The 16,702-nt window shown below is 54.8% G+C and overlaps 5 protein-coding genes across 5 annotated transcripts; 3 read left to right on the top strand and 2 right to left on the bottom strand.

The window, feature by feature from the left end:
• The first annotated feature begins 864 nt into the window (after positions 1 to 864).
• J3458_012918 (uncharacterized protein) lies at positions 865 to 5,621 on the top strand. Its single transcript, XM_066120196.1, has 2 exons — positions 865 to 1,268; positions 2,176 to 5,621. Exon 2 carries the CDS (start codon positions 2,608 to 2,610, stop codon positions 5,338 to 5,340), a length of 2,733 nt encoding a protein of 910 aa, XP_065974831.1. The 5' UTR covers positions 865 to 1,268; positions 2,176 to 2,607; the 3' UTR covers positions 5,341 to 5,621.
• A 328-nt stretch (positions 5,622 to 5,949) lies between these two features.
• FAT1_1 (long-chain fatty acid transporter fat1) lies at positions 5,950 to 8,020 on the bottom strand (the record flags this gene model as incomplete). Its single annotated transcript, XM_007817198.2, has 3 exons — positions 5,950 to 7,110; positions 7,194 to 7,948; positions 8,014 to 8,020. The coding sequence occupies 3 exons, from the start codon at positions 8,018 to 8,020 to the stop codon at positions 5,950 to 5,952; spliced, it is 1,923 nt and encodes a 640-aa protein (XP_007815389.2).
• A 1,727-nt stretch (positions 8,021 to 9,747) lies between these two features.
• GPI17_1 (GPI transamidase component) lies at positions 9,748 to 11,448 on the top strand (the record flags this gene model as incomplete). Its single annotated transcript, XM_007817197.2, has 1 exon — positions 9,748 to 11,448. One exon carries the CDS (start codon positions 9,748 to 9,750, stop codon positions 11,446 to 11,448), a length of 1,701 nt encoding a protein of 566 aa, XP_007815388.2.
• Positions 11,449 to 11,910: 462 nt separating this feature from the next.
• J3458_012915 (uncharacterized protein) lies at positions 11,911 to 13,152 on the top strand (the record flags this gene model as incomplete). Its single annotated transcript, XM_066120195.1, has 2 exons — positions 11,911 to 12,158; positions 12,216 to 13,152. The coding sequence occupies 2 exons, from the start codon at positions 11,911 to 11,913 to the stop codon at positions 13,150 to 13,152; spliced, it is 1,185 nt and encodes a 394-aa protein (XP_065974830.1).
• A 195-nt stretch (positions 13,153 to 13,347) lies between these two features.
• Positions 13,348 to 14,368, bottom strand: J3458_012914 (uncharacterized protein; the record flags this gene model as incomplete). The annotated part of the gene is made up of 3 exons (XM_066120194.1): positions 14,012 to 14,368; positions 13,737 to 13,939; positions 13,348 to 13,666 (listed from the first exon to the last, which is right to left on the bottom strand). Exons 1-3 carry the CDS (start codon positions 14,246 to 14,248, stop codon positions 13,348 to 13,350), a joined length of 759 nt encoding a protein of 252 aa, XP_065974829.1. The 5' UTR covers positions 14,249 to 14,368.
• Between the last annotated feature and the right edge of the window lie 2,334 nt (positions 14,369 to 16,702).

The raw sequence follows: 16,702 nt of genomic DNA, 5'->3' as shown, positions 1-16,702 counted from the left end.
TGTATGCAATGGACATGCGCCGCAGATGGTGCAGACGCCATGACGTCGATGATGCCGTGGTTTTTCATCGTTCAATCTTCTTCTGCTCCTTTGCCAGTACTACATCAGACGAACCACCATTTTTTGCGTGTTGATGTGGCCATCATGGTTCCCCTCCCCTTCTCTGGGAACTTCGATCCATGGTCCGTGGTGAGGGCGAGAAAACAAGAATGCATGGGCTGGCTGGTATCTTTCGGCGGCTGTCGGCCTTTTGTCGTGGGCATTACGGGATCGTTGTCGTTTGGAGTTTCATGCACGGTGACACGGCTAGTTCAGGTACCTGGGCGAGTCTGGGCAAGTACTCGGTACGTGGGTATCATGTAGTTATGTACTCCGCAGTCTGGACATGTCTTCTACTAATGTCGGCCAAGGACCTGGGTGCATGCAAGGACGAGCCACTTGGAAGATTGAAACGTCCAACCTTCCTTCTTCTCCTTCCCATGGCTTCGCAAATGCTGGTTCACGACGACAATCCTTCCCAATTCTCGCATGTGCCCGTCGCTTTTCAATTCACCCACCTGGCATGCTGGCCTGCATTGCGACAACTTCCCGGTCCATAGTACCGAGTACTAGCACGTAAACCCACATGGACGCTCTTTCCCTGAGCCGCCTGGCCCCAAAACAAGCCCTCACTCAAGCCCTCACGCCCTGCTGCCCCCGTCAGGAAGCGAGGCGCCACCCCCCTCTTTCGAAGCGTCCGCTTGGCGTCTGTGCATCTAGCTCTCGACATTGAAACAGAAAAACGAGGCGACCAAGGCTGACGCTGCGACCGCGTTACCCTTCATATCGCTGACTTGTCGGCTGGCTTGCCGCTTCAGCTCACCACACGGCATCACGCTCGTGGTCATCGCTGCCTCCCTCCAAGGACGAGCGCAACATGAGCGACCGACATTTACTTCAAACTACAAACCCCCAGACCCCCTCCCCGCGACGTTAGACGCACCCGAGCACACGGAGCACAGGCATCAACCGGCTTCTTTGTCGAAACGCAGCCCTTCGCTGATTTGACAGGCCCCTCGACCCTCCACCGGCCGTGAGAACCCGGTCGCCGTGTCGGACCATTATCCACGTTTACCACGAGTCCTCAAGCTCTCTTCTTACTCTTTGCGTCTTCCCCTTGCCAACGCCCGCCTGCTCGCCAACTCGTCTGCTCTGCCTTGCGCTGTTCTCGAGTCGCCACATCGGCCTAGAGTCTGGTCGTCTCCATCCAGACCTTCAGACTACTGCATGTATGTGCACATATTCCTTGTTGTATCGCCTGAGTAGCCTTGTCTGGCCCCGAACCCACCGTGGCCACGATGCAGCCTAGCAATATGCATCAGCCTCGCTGCCTCACCTTTTGATTTGACTTGGGTGCTGTTGCCGCCTTCGCTCGGCCAATTTTTTTCCATGTCTTCTGCTTCTTCCCTCTCTGTCTGCATACCCATGCCCTCATCAGCCAAGCCGTTGCCGTCATCAGCCATGCTCCCCTGCTCCCGATCCTGATTTTGTGCTCGATGGCTTCCGTGATGCACAGCCCTTGTCGTTGTCTTCTTAACCATCCTCCCGTCCTCTCTCATTCCTGCCAACCTTGCTTCATGTCGTCCCGTCCCGGCGGTCTTGCTTGCTCTCCTCCAAGCTCGACATCCTGGCCCTATCTCCTATCTCGGCCTCGCCAAGGCGGCTGGGCTTGGTCTGCTGTCGACAGCAATAACGCTCGCCTGATCCTGTTCATCTCTCTTAGCCAAGGCAGCGAAAGGCATGGTTTGGCATATGTCCGAGCTGCAGACTTCTCGTGCCATGTGCCTGCTCTGTTAAGGACATGACGGCAGTCCCGGAACAGCATCCCAAACATTTCGGTCCATGCGTAATATATTGCGGCGGAAACAACAGCCGAAACTATTGCCGCTCGAAAAGCATCCCAGAACTGTCATCGATCCTAGCTAGTCACGCTTTGCCGTCCTTTTTTTTCTTTCATTTCTTTCTTTCTGCTACTTGTATACTCTCTCCATCACACCTGCTTCTTCTCGAAACGCAACCTTGCATCACATAGCATAGCTTCGTGTTTGTTCGGCGCACTCTGCTGCTCTGGCAGAGTGTGCCTAGCAAAGCTTGTATCGCAACATGGCTCTAATCCCAGGACTGACTCTCTCCCAGAGACCTCCTATTTCTCGTGCCAGTAGCCAGCTTTCTTCAGCATCCGAGCCCGAGCCAGACGATCGGTACGCGACGATACCTAACCGTGCTAGCCCAGACAACTCTGGAGTATATCGAGGTGCTCAGCAAAATTCCCCCGCGAGGAAACTCACCCGCAAACGTTCTCTGCTCAACTTGGCAAGTCGAATTACCTCCAACGTGTCTTCAATAAACCAGCAGTCTTTGCCGGATGGCCAGAGGTCATCGTCGCCTACATCCAGGCCGCCGCAGCCTGCGAGGAAGCCGAGTCTCAAACACAGTCTTGAAAAACCACTACCGCAGACGCCACCCGAATCGGACGCTGCCACGCAGTCGCCAGCTGGCGGGGACGATTCTGGGGAAAGCTCCCGGCTGCCACGGATTGAGTCGCGAATAGACAGCCGTGCAAGTACAATGGACTCGGCGTCGGGTCAAACACACTCCGCCCAGGACCAATACCACCCTGATATCAGTAGCAGCATGAGCAGCATGTCGAGCTCTTACAAACACGATGCCAACGACGACAATAGAGACGGACTAACGCCTCGAAGTAATGGCCCTGCTTCAGCCAACCCGTCGCCAGCCATTGGCCAAGGAGCAAGGCCGGCTGGAACGGCTGCCCAGGGACCCTCGACGCATTTGTCCGGTTTAATGTGTAATGTTCATCGCACCACAGGCCGGGAACCTCTTCCACTTGTCGGCGCCACTACTACCATCCTGGGAGACAAACTTTATGTATTTGGTGGACGAATTCTCTCTCGAAGTCGACCTGCCCCTTTAACAGCCGACCTCTATGAGTTGGACCTCATCTCACGCCACTGGACAAGACTGGAAACGGGAGGAGACATACCCCCGCCTCGTTATTTCCATTCCATGTGTGGTCTGGGCGACACCAAGATGGTCTGCTACGGTGGTATGTCTCCTGCTTCCAGTCCGACCCAGACTGCGTCAATAGCGGATCAGCAACAACCCGAGGTTTCCGTCATGTCTGATATATACATCTACGATGTTGAGACTCGCAAATGGACATATTTGCCAGCCCAAGACGCCCCCCAGGGTCGATATGCCCATTGCGCGTGTATACTACCCTCATCGGCTTCCTTCGCCTCGAGTCGAGCTCCGCTAGCCGCTTTACAACACAACCCATCGTCTTCGAATCCCAACGAAGGCCGAATTGGTATCAATATCGATGGATCTGGTGGCGCCGAAATGGTGATTGTGGGCGGGCAGGACGGCGCGAATCATTATATCGAGCAGATTAGCGTTTTCAACCTACGAAGCCTCAAATGGACCTCTACGCAACCATTGGGGAAGAGCTGCGGCGCATATCGTAGCGTGGCTGCTCCTCTCCTCCCCTCCGTTACCGCCAAGATTGGCAAAGCATATCCGAATGGCTCGCAGCGAGGGGACGGGACTGGCAGCATCATCGGCTCAGAGGCTCGCGAGACTGGCTCGTCTATGCTCATTTACTCAAACTACAACTTCCTGGATGTCAAGCTTGAACTGCAAATTCGGTCAACCGATGGGACATTGGTGGAGAAGCCCATGTCAGGAACGTACTCGCCCCCGGGCCTACGATTCCCCAATGGCGGTGTAATTGACACCCACTTTGTCGTGAGTGGGACGTATCTGACATCGTCGAAGCAAGAGTATGCTCTGTGGGCTCTTGATCTACGTACACTAACATGGAGTCGCATCGACGCCGGCGGCAGTGTATTCAGCCAGGGAAGCTGGAATCGAGGTGTCTTGTGGAATCGACGCAATACATTCGTCATTTTGGGGAACCGGAAACGAAGCCTCGTCGACGACTATAATCACCGCCGCATCAACTTCTCAAACGTGTGTATGGTTGAGCTGGAAGCCTTTGGGTTCTACGACAATCCTCGTAAGACGAGTCCGATGTCTGGTTTCATATCCGCGAGCAGTCCGTATTCTGGACTCAACCTCAGCCTCACGCGCAAAGCGGGGTACACTGCTGGCGGTCGTTTTCACTCAAGAGCCAGCGAGGAGTTGGGAGAGAGGGCCCTGGCGATGCGCGAGCTGGCGGATATGGACATTTTGTGCATTGGTGGAGAGAGAATACCGGTCAATTCTCGCATAGTGTCACGCAGATGGGGACCCTACTTCGTCCAGCTTTTGCGAGAAGGTACGGCTACTCAGGACGGAAGCGATGTTGTCACACTTCGATCGGGATTGTCGAGTAACCCTCTCCGTGCGTCTGCTCTGACCATAACACCCAATTCCAAGGACGCAACACAACCTCCTGGCTCGTCAAGCGGTGGCAGCATGCTCTCGACGGCGACTACGGTAGCTGGGTCTCTAGGCGTCGCGACGGCGGCCGGTACGACTGGACAAGGCGATGATATCAATCCTGCGGCCGTAAACGCTGCTCCAACTCCCCGATCGCTGCCACCAAACACAAGGCCACGATGCCTTTATCTCCCTCATACCTATCTGACCGTACAAGCACTGTTGCACTTCCTCTATACGAGCTCGTTGCCGCCACCCTCTTCACCGCTGTGTACTCCCCAAATTTTATGCTCGCTCCTACAGATTGCACGACCTTACCGCATCGATGGTTTGCTCGAAGCCGTGGTTGAGCGTCTACACGGGTTGTTGGACAGCCGAAATGCTGCGGCCGTGTTCAATGCCACGGCCATGGCTGCTGGCGGTGGGCGTGGCATCGACGGGTCTCTCAACCCCAACTTCTTTGTGAGCAGCTCCGACCCAGTTGGATCACCGACCCAGGTGTCGGACTTCTCACTGGGCGACTCGACTGCCAACGAATCCGCCGTTGATTTGGTTGCTGCGACATCTGGCCTCAGCATCAACACGGGCGTCCAGAAGTCTGGTCGCCCGTCAAGTGGCGAGATTTCCGCCTCGACGAGCATGAGTGGCTCGGAATGGGGATCGGAGGTTGGTAGCAGCGACCGCGACCACTGCTTCATCTGGAACGGCGAGCTCAGCAGTGTCATCGGCCTGCAGAAGCGAGGCCTCAGAGGCTTGATGGAAGGACGAAGAATGCGCAAGAGAACAGGCACCGGCGGCACAGCGAGCTCGGCTCCTTCCGGGAACGCCGCCTATGGAGGGCCAGCCCAACAGGGCCCAAGCGGACAACGCGTAGGGCTGGGCATCGCGGGATCCTAGGCTATTCTGTGCCTGTCGTGTGTAATTGTGCGATGGCGTTGCGTACTTTCTCCCCCCCTGGGGTGCTTGACGGATAGAAGACTGTCTGCTACGAAGCAGCAATGACTTGATGACGTGGGTTGAATGATGTGACGGGAGCTAGGTCGGAAATATTTATGAAACAAAAATGGATGGAAGGGAAATGATGTGGTGTTATTTAGGAACGTACGTGACGTATATATTGTCTCTGGCATGTCAAGGACAAGCTCTTGGACGTCCCGGACATAAAATTCTACAAATTCTACATATCGTGTTGTATGAGCCAGATGGATGTTGACGTGATTGTATCCGGTCTCAATTCATCACGAGAAAAGGAGGGGAAAAAAGAAGGCCAATTGCAACTTGAAGTTATATAGATGCATTGCAAAAGAACACACTTGCCTATGGAAAATCTAGTCCAAAGACGTAATTTGCTTCGAAGACACTGCCACCGCAACGTATTTGAAGCTCATGCTAAAAAAAAGAGGGGGTGAGGGTTTATAAACAAGGGCGGAAAAAATCATGGACCAACAATTCTTGGAACTATTAAGCAAAAGACATGGATGATGCATCATGGTCCACCGTGTCAAATCATAGCTTGACGCGGCCGGCTTGAAGGTCTTGCCATTCGCTGTCTTGGAAGGGAACGTACGTGTCGCCCTTGAGCCAGTACAGCTCGCCTTCGGTCTTGCTGTTGTTGTTGTTGTTGTTGTTGTTGCTGGGCTTGACGCCGGCTAAGCGCAGGAGGTGCTTCTGCTGCTTCATGGTGCCTGTGGTCTGGGCCGCGCCGCCGACATCCTTGAGGACCCGGAGGAACAGGGGCTGCGCGTAGCGGGGGAGCGTCGACTTGACGTGGGATGCCAGGCTGCGCAACACAGCCTTGTCGGGGGCCTTGTCAAAGGCGATGGCGACGCAGCCCGCGCGTCCGTCGTGGTGCGGCAGCTCGACGCCGTAGACGTTGGCCTCGCGGACCGAGGGGTGGCGGCCGAGGGCCTCGCTGACCTCGACCGTCGACACGTTTTCAGACTTCCAGCGGAAGGTGTCACCGATACGGTCCATGAAGTACACGCGGCCGTCTGCGTCCCACCGAGTAACGTCGCCCGTGCGGAACCATGCATCGCCTGGCTTGAACACTCCGCGCATGATTTTGGACGATGTCGCACCCTCGTTGCCGTAGTATCCCTGGAACCGCTGGGAGATGTTTTCCGGGTCGAGTTTGCAGATGAGCTCGCCGGGCTCGCCGGGCTTGACTCTGGTGCAGAAGCCCGTCTCGGCATCTCGCTTGGGCAGATCGGTCGCCCAGTCCAGCTCCACGAGCGACAGGCTCAGCGACTGCAAGCCGCCGTAGAGGAGGCCGCTGCGGCCAATGGCACCCGCCGTGTGGTCGTTGCGACTGAGATTCCACAGACCAAAGGGGCCTTCCGTGGCGGCATAAAACTCGAGGATTGTGTCCACCCCGAATCTGTCCTTGAACTGGTTCCAGATGTCGGGACGGAGGCCGTTGCCAAACGCTGCCGTGACCTTGTGCTTCCTGTCGAGGCATTCGCCAGTGGCGGCATCATACTGGGGTGGTGCAGCAAGGAGGTAGCGCAGCGTCTCGCCAACATACTGGATGATGGTGGCATTGGACTCTCGCACTTCGGTCCAGAATACTTTGGTGGAGAATTTGCGGCCGATGGCCTGTGTGCTGCCTGCTAGCATGGTGGAACAAAACGACAGCAGGGAAGCTGCGGAGTGATAGAGCGGCATAGACTACACGCAGGACACAGCATTTTTCTTTCCGTCAGTACGTGGTCCAGATGGCGGCGCGTGTATCATTTGACAAGGAGACTGACCGTATACATGATGTCGTTACCTCCACGGGCGAGCAGCGTTTCCACAATGGTGCCCCCTGCAATGACCTTTGCCCACGACACCACAGCGGGTTTGGGCAAGCCTGTAGTTCCAGAGGTGTAAATCAGGATAGCCAAGTTGGACAAGTCGTCTTCGACCAATTCTGAGTCTGGCACGCGAACGGGAGACGTGGCCGCCGCCTGCTCTTGAAGTTCTGGAGTAAATATGACAAAGTTGACGTCGTCGAGGTCGGCTCGCACTTCTTCCGTCACATTGGCAGCCACGCTGGGATCAACAAGACAAATCTTGGACTTGGATGCCTTGATGCAGTGTGCCAACGACTTGCCCGTGAGGTTATAATTGATAAAGGCTGGCTTGGCACCGATACTCCAGAGTCCGAGCCAAACGAAGATGAAGGTATCCGAGTTCTCAAAGTTCATGGCCACGACATCTTTTGGTTTGATACCGAAATTACTTCGCAGCCACGTTCCATAGCGCAAAGCTTTGTCATAAACTTGGGCATATGTATGATGGCGGCCTTCGAAAATGAGGAGGTCCTTGTTGGCTGTAGAAGGGTGCTTGGCCTGGTCCTCGAGGTTGTGGAAGACGGATAGATTACCACGGTGCTGGCGGAGAAAGACGCGGCCGGCTGACTTGAAGGCTGATTTGAAAAGAAGGTAGTCGTACCAGAGGGACGTTTTGGCGTTGACATAGGCAAATGCCGCAGCTGTGGCCGGAATCGTCACAGCAAGAGGAACTGGAAGATGTAGTGAGCATATGGCGGACGTATCAGAGCCGGTGTGTAGGATGGGAGATACGAACGTGGCATGGTGGACGAATGACAAAGACCTGCTATGGCGGCGAAGTGTTTTGCAACCTTGGCTTAGGAATCTAAACGGCGAAAAGGCCTAGCAACCCGCAATTTTGTCTTATGGACGAGAACCTCAAGGATTGTGATGTATCGATAATGTGATTAGAAAAGAACACGCTTTGAAAGCCCGTCAAACTCGTGCCATACAGTAGAATCAATGAACCGGGCGCGATGTTGAGTGGAAGTTGAACCGATGCTGTTGGCTCTTTGGTCGAAACGTGGGGGAACAGCAAATGGTTTCCTATTATTCTACTCCGCATTCAAAACTGCATTACCATGTTGCAGCTTGCAAGGGTCAAGTTCTCCGAGAATGGGGCCTAGTGGCAGTGACCAATGCGCAGTTTGAGACGACTCTGTCGTGACTCTCGAGTACTTAAGTACGATTAACCTTGGTACCGGATCCGACTGGGCTAACCTTATTATAGAAGTCGACGGACTGGGCCAGAGACGGGGTCGGGCAGTGCGGCTCAAAAGACAAGGCCGGGGCGGACGATTCGCATGAAATGGAGACTCCGCCGGTGCCAACAGAGTCAGTCGCAGTTGTGTTCTCTGGTTGTTTGGTTTGTGAGGATTTCATGTGGTGAAATGGAGATGCCGACTTTGGTGCCCAGTATATGGGTGATGGGTGCTTTGCATACTCCAAGTGCGCACGAAGAGAATCAGGCTTGTTGTTAAATGGTTGACGTCTGGATATCATGTATTCAAGTCAGGGTTCCCGGGGAAAGCGGCTCAAGCGGCGTGTGTAACCAGGGCTCGCAGCGAGGAAACGAAACGGCTGAAGGAGACAACTTTGGTGAAATTAACAAGGTGTATTGTTGCGCCACTCCAGGCCGTGCTGTGTCTTCGCTTCGCTGGGCACTGCCATTTGCGCCAAGACCATATGCAATTGCCTGCGACATGCTTGCGGCGAGCAAGGAACCCCGAAATCCGGTTGAGCGTCTTTGTGTTGTCGCGGTGGCTTGGGGCGCTAAAAAGATGCCTCGGTCCATGGACCAAGACAGAGTGTGGAGAAAACGGGCGCGGGTCGACGGGCCAGGGGTAAGGTGAGAGAGAACGCGAATGGTTGCTGAAGCTAGTTGATCCAATCGTACTGGGCAAAGCACATACGTGTTTGGATGCGGCGGCGATGAGGATGTCGAGTTTCCATCTTCTGTGCCCGGTAGCACCAGCCGTTTGACATGGCACGTTCACATTTTTGAGATTCTACGTTGGTTGGCGCCTTGCAGCCTGGCAATTGGAGCCACTTTGCACGGAAGGACCAACTTGCCGACTTGCCGCGTTGCACATGTCAACTGGTGTACAGGGTAGTGTACTTAGGTAAGCATGTCGGACTCGAGTGACGGCCGCTTGAACCCACCTCTTGAGTGGGGCCTGTGCAAGGCTGTAGCTCCAACTGTCATCTCAAAACGCCATCTGCAGTCTGGTTGAATTGTCAATGGCCAACTGCCAATTGCTGGCGGCTATACCAACCGACAGCCGGAACCAGACCTGACACGACATTGGACATTGGAAATCGGCCGTGTACAGAGTCAGAACAGCCTGCGAAGATTTCAACTTATCCAGCGCGAGCACTGCTGCGCACAAGGACAAACTGTCCTCCCCTGCCGCTCCTCGCAAACCGACGTCGCCAACATCCTCGAAACAGCCTTCATTGAGCCAAGACGGACGTTGAGATATTGGAAAAAATGGCTTCAGAAATAGTAGCAGACGCGCCCTTGCCCGCGAAAGAAGCCGCCCAACCTGTCGCCAAGCAGCCTCCTCCAGAGAAACCCGCCGACACCCGACGCCGTACACATGTCATCCTGTCATTCTGGTTCATTGTGCTCGTTTTGGGATTGCCGATATGGTGGAAGACGACGTCAATTTACCGCGCAGACTTGCCCCTCGAGAGAATGCTGCAATGGGCTGACGGCAAGGTACGTATGCGTTTGCATGCCCTCCTCGACACTCCTCAGAGCGTCTCTTTGTATGCGACGCTGCTTCTGACACATTTCCAGGCGTGCCGTCCTGCCTTTCCTCTGCAGATTTCTGTTCGTGCCGACTCCATTGCCGAACAAGAAGCTCAGCATCTCGTCCGCTTAACACAGCATGCCCTCGACGACCTCAACGATTTCCCCGGCCACCATTTACGCCTCAAGCTCAGTCCCAAAAGCGACAGAAAATCCCCCGACTCGAGCAGACAAGATGCAGATTCCGCCTTGACCATCAATCTGACTCCGGGCGACGCCAACTCGGCTCAGCTTAGCCAGCGCTCAGCCGTGCTCGACATGACTTATGCTCCAAACTCGATCCCCTCTCTGAATACCGCCTCGTCCGCGCTGGCAGCATACATGGCCAATGAGCTCCAGTCTACCTTTTCCGAGGAGCAATCCATCATCTCTTATCTGCTGTCCACGTCTTCCATGTCGTCTACTGCGAGACAACATGGTCTCAACCAAGAGGCCGCAGAATCGCTGAAGAAGCGCACAACCCGATCACTGCGATATGCTCCTACCTACCACTTGAGCTTCTCTCTGTTTACCGACGGCGCCACTCCCAACACGTGGGATATCGATGCGGCCATCAACGAATACATGAAGCCAATGCTGGATGTTCTGGGACCTATCCACAACTTTACCATTGATACGCAGGTCCAATTGTATGCCACGCCTGGTGTGCAATCACAAATCCTCAACAAGGAGCACTTGGCCTCGTTTATCAATGCCGCGGAATGGCCCCTTTCACCATCCATTGGCGGCGCACCTACTGTAAACTTTATCATCTTTGTCGGCAACCAGACGATTGGATCTGACAGCGCCCAAGTCGAAAACTCACAGTCATGGATGATCCCCCAATGGGGCTCGGTATATCTCCTCCCCCTGGCCCCTACGGAGCAGCATGTCTCGACAAATGCTCTGAAGCAGCCTCTGCTCATGTTTGGCGGCCACCTGCTCACTCTCCTTGGCACGCCGCAGTCTGGGTCTCTCCCACTGCGGCTTTCCTCTCTTGCCAGGGTACGGACGATGGACCTGCTCCTTCGGGCTTCCTCGTCTCTGGGCTCCCTGGCGCGGCTCTCGCCTAGCCTGCCTTCAATATCGATTCCTCGCAGTGTTGCCGAAGGCGTTTCCAGCTCGCTGCAGCACCTGGAGCAGGCGTGCGCCAACCTGGGTGGACCAGAAGGGCTGCTGCATGCACGGGTTGCCGAGGAGGAGGCGGAGAGGGCCTTTTTTGAGAAGAGCATGGTTGGGCAACTGTACTTTCCCGACGAGCACAAAATTGCGGTTTATTTGCCCTTGTTGGGGCCTGTAGGAGTACCGCTGGTGCTGGGACTGGTCAATGAAATGAAGAATTGGATAAAGAAAAGGAAGCAGAAGGCCAAGGAGGCCAGGGAGAAAAAGGGCCAGTAGAGAAGCAAAAGGAAAGAAGAATCAAAATTAGCGAATAATGATGCATTTCAAGCCTGGTAATTGAACGTCGGCTGTGGTCACGTGTCGATATGCTCTCACTGTCAGGCCATCTGGTTCTCACCACCCATACTCCTGTGCGATGACACTGATAAGATTACGTTGTACCATATTTCAGGCAGGGACAAAATTAGCCGTGTTCTTGATGCGTGGCGTCCAACCATGACAAGCTCACAGACTGACGGGGTCGGGCCGTATCTGCAGCTAGTCTGGACCTGTGAGTCGGTGGCTTATCCAAGAGTAGGGGATTGATTCACTTCCTCCCCTTGCCTCCCTCCAAAAGAAAAGGGCCAACCCTCAACAAAAAAAGCACAACCACACACGGACTCAACCTCGGAGAAGCTGTCCGACACCGGGGGCTCCAAAATGCCACACGGATACAGATGATAAAAAAGGCCCAGCAAGATGCTTCCCGAGCCGGCGTTGAGCTTCACCATCCCCAGCCTGCACGACGGAACCGTGCTCGACTGTCGCGTCTACCACCCGGCGTCGCTGGCCGCGGCCAACCCTCGCGCGCCGCCATGGAAGAGACACGCGGCCGTGGTTGCGCACCCCTACGCGCCCATGGGCGGGTGCTACGACGACCCGACGCTGGACAGTGTTGCCGCGGCCCTGCTGCGGACGGGCTATCTCGTGGCCACCTTTAACTTTAGGTATGGCAGCGACAGACCGAGCTCCTCTTTGTTGAAAGCCGCTGACTCTTGAAGCAGGGGCGCAGGCCATTCCGCCGGCCGGACGTCCTGGACGGCGCGGCCAGAGCGAGACGACTACGCGAGCGTCGTGGGCTTCACGGTGCACTACGTCCACTTTCTCGATCCCTTCAACGACGAGGCCTCGAAGCAAAGTCCCGTCCTGCTGATGGGCGGCTACTCGTACGGCGCCATGGTCACGGCACAGATGCCGCCGCTGGACCAGCTCCTCGAGCCGTTTGCCCGCCCGCACGCCGACTCGCACGCCGCGCAGGTCCGCCTCCGGGCGCAGCACCTCGCCGAGCAGCAGAACCTCATCCTAGGCAGCGCGCGCTCGGCCGTACTACAAGTGCGAGGCCCGCACGCCACCATCGGACGAGCCGGGGCGGTGCGCGTCGGCGGCGACGAGGGCGATCGCTCCCCGCGCAAGAGCCACGACAGCCTCGGCCGGAGGAGCTTCTCGCTCGACGCCGAGGACAGGTTCCGCAGGGGCGTGTACCTGATGGCCAGGGCAAGGGCCAGGCGGTCTGCGAGCTCTGACGGCGGCAACGAACCTCGTCCCCCGCAAGACAAGCAGGACGAGCGGGGAGAGACGCTGCCCGCCGTCACGGGGCTGCTGCGTCCGCGGCCGGCGTATCTGCTCGTGTCGCCCCTGCAGGGACTCGTCACGCACCTGGCGACCATGTCGTTGCTGCCGTCGCGCCTGAGGCGCCGCCACGACGATGCCGAGGAGAAGAAGCTCACCGAGAATGCGACGCTCGCCGTCTTTGGCGACAATGACGTCTTTGTGCCGGTGGGCAGGCTGCGCGCGTGGGTGGCCAGGCTGGCCGGGCAGGGCTCGCTGTTTGCCGCCCGCGAAGTCGCCTCCGCTGGGCACTTTTGGGGCGAGGACGGCGTGCTGGATCTGATGACGGAGAGCGTCGAGGCGTTTGCGGCCGGGCTGATACGCGATACTTGATGGTGTTTTTCTGGGCGGTCATGACTTTTACGAATCACGTGGACTGGACGTGGACTTGATTGGTACACGGGAATGGTTTTTGGGAACGGGTTCGGAATGGGTACTTTGGTTCTTGTCTTTTGGAAGCGTAGAAGAGTGATATCCGGCGTTGACCTTTTTTTTCATATCTCAGCTGGAATTGGCTGTGCGCGTAGTCTACATGTGTCTCTTTATAAAGTCGACGTATTTGCCTACTCTCGTGTAGACACCATAATAGCCGGCTCTGGCACAACCCAAGCCGCCAATCGTCACACCAACCAAGACCCCCGTGCCTGCTTCAAAGGCTGGGCCGCCGCTGTCTCCCTGGCAGGCGTCCTTGCCGCCCTCGTCGGGGCCTGCGCAGAACACGTCGTCTTGCCGAGGATAGCGGCTGTTGTCCGAGTACACACTTGCGCAGACGTCGCGGTCTACAACCGGGACGGATACTCTGCGCAACAGCTCGGGATAGCCAGTGTCTGCCGAGTCCAGCTTTCCCCTAGACTGGATGTAAGAATGTGGTGCGACAAAAGGACTTGGTTTTTCTCAATAGTTGGTTTGATACGTACCAACCGGCGACAGTCACGGTGGGTTTGTAGGCGGCCGGGTCGTCGTGCTGCTCTGGCAACTTGGCGTAGCGAATGGTTGAGTTCGCCGCAAAGGGGACGGCCAGTTTCCACACGGCAATGTCATTGTCCGAGTTGCGAGGGTTGTAATCGGGGTGAGGCTTGACAGATGCCACGCTGACTAGAGTGCCGCCAGAGAGACGGTTCTGCACCATCGTTAGCCCGTCACTTTGACGGCTGAGCTTGATGGCGGTGAGTACAGCTTGTGAAAAACTTACCAGCGATCCTGCACGGACTCGAATTACCGCAAGGGTTGGGGGGCAATGGGCGGCAGTGAGAAGAGTGTCTGGGTTCAATAGCGTCCCGCCACACCAATGTGTGCCATTACTTGTCTGTATAGACACGATGCCGGGCGTTTCGTTCATGTTGGCCGCTTCGCCATTGACTATTGGCGCCGCGGTCGCAGTTTGAACTGCTGATGCTGCTAGTGCCACTGCAAGAGCCACGTGGAACATGACTGCACGAGTTGGGAGTTGGAGTTGATTGAGGGCGTTGAAGGTTTGCTTGGTGGAATGAAGGGATGTGTATGTTTTAGTGGTAGTGTGTAGGTGTATTTGTGCTTGGCTTTGCTTGTGACAATGGCATATAGTTGGAGTAACATTGATCAACTACCATCTATTCATGTGTAACCTGAGGAACAAGACTACATTTGATATATATATATATATCTATATGTATATACTATACAAGTTAATACATTATACAATTATCAGCCCACAGCTAAAGGAATGGGTGTTTAGAGTATATATCGAACGGCATAGCGCTCCCTACTATCAATGTATAATCTCAAGAGCGTCGTCGTTTATGCAATACGCCGGATCAAATGGACTCAAATTAATCACTCGTGCCGCCACTTCCCATTTATTCGGCGGGACCGTCTGATCCTATCGCCAGATTCGGCAGAGTTGATGCCACTTTCTGCAGCAGTCTCTGTCTTTGGCGAGTCCCTCAAGGGTGCCATGTACCAAGCGGTGCAAGCAGCGCCTTGCTGCTATCAAGAATTGACAAGTGGGACTGGCTTGACTGAACCTTTTGGCGCCAAAGGATCAATTAATGGATAGGCTAGACTCGAAGTCGCAAAAGTAACCAACCAGACTGTTCGACGCACTTGACAACAACCGAATACCTAGCATGCCCGGCTACTGAATCCGTCCGTTCTGAATTTGTATAGAGTTGCATGCAGCCTCCTCCTTTCCTTTGCTGGCCGCCATGCACAAATCGGATTCGAGAAGCTAATCGCCCCAATGCCAAGACAATCGGAAATGTGTCCACCTGCTTTGGGAGCTTTAACTGTACTCCAGCCTGGCGTTGGGAAGAGATGAAGAGTAGTTACCAGGCGACCTTTGTCACACGGCTCGGCCACAACAAAGGCGTTGGGCCAACAACGGTTACACACGGAGCCCGAGGTCGGACTATAAGCGAGGGCTGCCTCGGGCCTCTAGCACGCACCGACTTCTTGTATGGAAACAGCTTGAAATGGCAGATCTCTTTGTACAGCCAGGCAAAGACCCTACATGTACGCTTTCTCACTTCCTGCCTCTCATTTGTTTCTCCCAGTCCACCAAGTACATGTTCATCTGCCGCTGGCCTTCACCTTCTGCCTCTTGCCGATTTGTCCTCACGCCGCCACGTTGCCTTACCGTCTCAGAGATGCAAGAATTGGCAGCGCCGGCAAGATGGTTTTCGAGACTTGGACATGTCTAGGAGAATTAATACTAGATCCATCTGAGGAATGTTCTTGGAGAGACTTTAGATTATTCAACACACATTAAAGTGTGGGATACGTGGGTGGGCGAGGATGGCGTCGAAGGTATTTGATTCTGATAGTGACGGCGGCTTGGTATATATTCCGAGAGCAGGCACTACAGAGCACGACTCTGAGTTATCCGAGACTCATTTAGAGAATATGGCATACATGATTCCACTGTTAACAGGTCTCGCGCCTTCAGGGCAACCACGAGAACAGGAGCAAAGTGTAGGCCTCAGACAGCTCAATGGATCACGCTGTGGATGAGAGACGTTAAGAATACCTCATTCATGTCAGCTTAGTATGTTCCACCTCGCAGCTTTTCAAATGTTGGCGCATGTAAGCTCCGAGAAGTGACTATGTAATCCTCATCTCCCCTGAACAGCACCTCTCTCTATGCCAACGCTCTTTCATGTTTCTTGTCAGGGCCGTCTTGTCACAATGTTTCCGACCGCCTGATCAAGGAGCATGCCGTAGTAGATGTTTCGGTTATTGGGACGCGATGAGCTTTGCTTCCGTGGAAAATCTGCCAAGGGTCTTTTGTGTTTGATCCTTCGGAGGGTGCTGCCTCATACTCCAACCCCATCACAGATACATCTGTCCCGACGACTTGCCCTACCACTAATGCGGCACTTCCATTTCCAGAGGGTGCTGCAATGTGCCCTCATGCGGGTTGTAGCCCGAGGACGCGGCGACGCGACAACTTGCGTCTGAATTGCTTAAAATAACAAGATTGGGAGAGCCATCCCTGAATGGTTGGCATACAAGAGAGAAAATAAAGGGCGCTCCAGGCGTAGGAAAAACTGTTACGGCCGGATAGGCTTATTACCATTAATTAATTAATTATGCTAGGGCTTTTTGGATGGACAAGTAGGATACATGCTCGGCCTCCTCGCTTTAAAAGTAGCTTAATAAACATTCTGGTATCCTATTCATAACCTGTTTATTTCCCCGAATAAGACAACCTTGATATTCTCGCTCTTTAAATAGTGAGTAGAAGAACCGGTCCCCAACTCTCTGAGATGAGAGCTAAAAGCCTTGCAAGCACCCGAGATCACCAACGCAAAGGAATCCTTGATCCTGAAAATTATCAAGAGGGCTGCTGATTAGTATATGAGTCCTGTGTCAACAGACCGGACGGGGTATATTTTTCCATCCAGTC

Source organism: Metarhizium acridum, assembly GCF_019434415.1.
Source record: "Metarhizium acridum strain ARSEF 324 chromosome Unknown scaffold_272, whole genome shotgun sequence".
Lineage (NCBI taxonomy): Eukaryota > Fungi > Ascomycota > Sordariomycetes > Hypocreales > Clavicipitaceae > Metarhizium > Metarhizium acridum.
The sequence above is the reverse complement of the archived record's forward strand: the minus strand, read 5'-3'. Positions and strand labels throughout refer to the sequence as shown.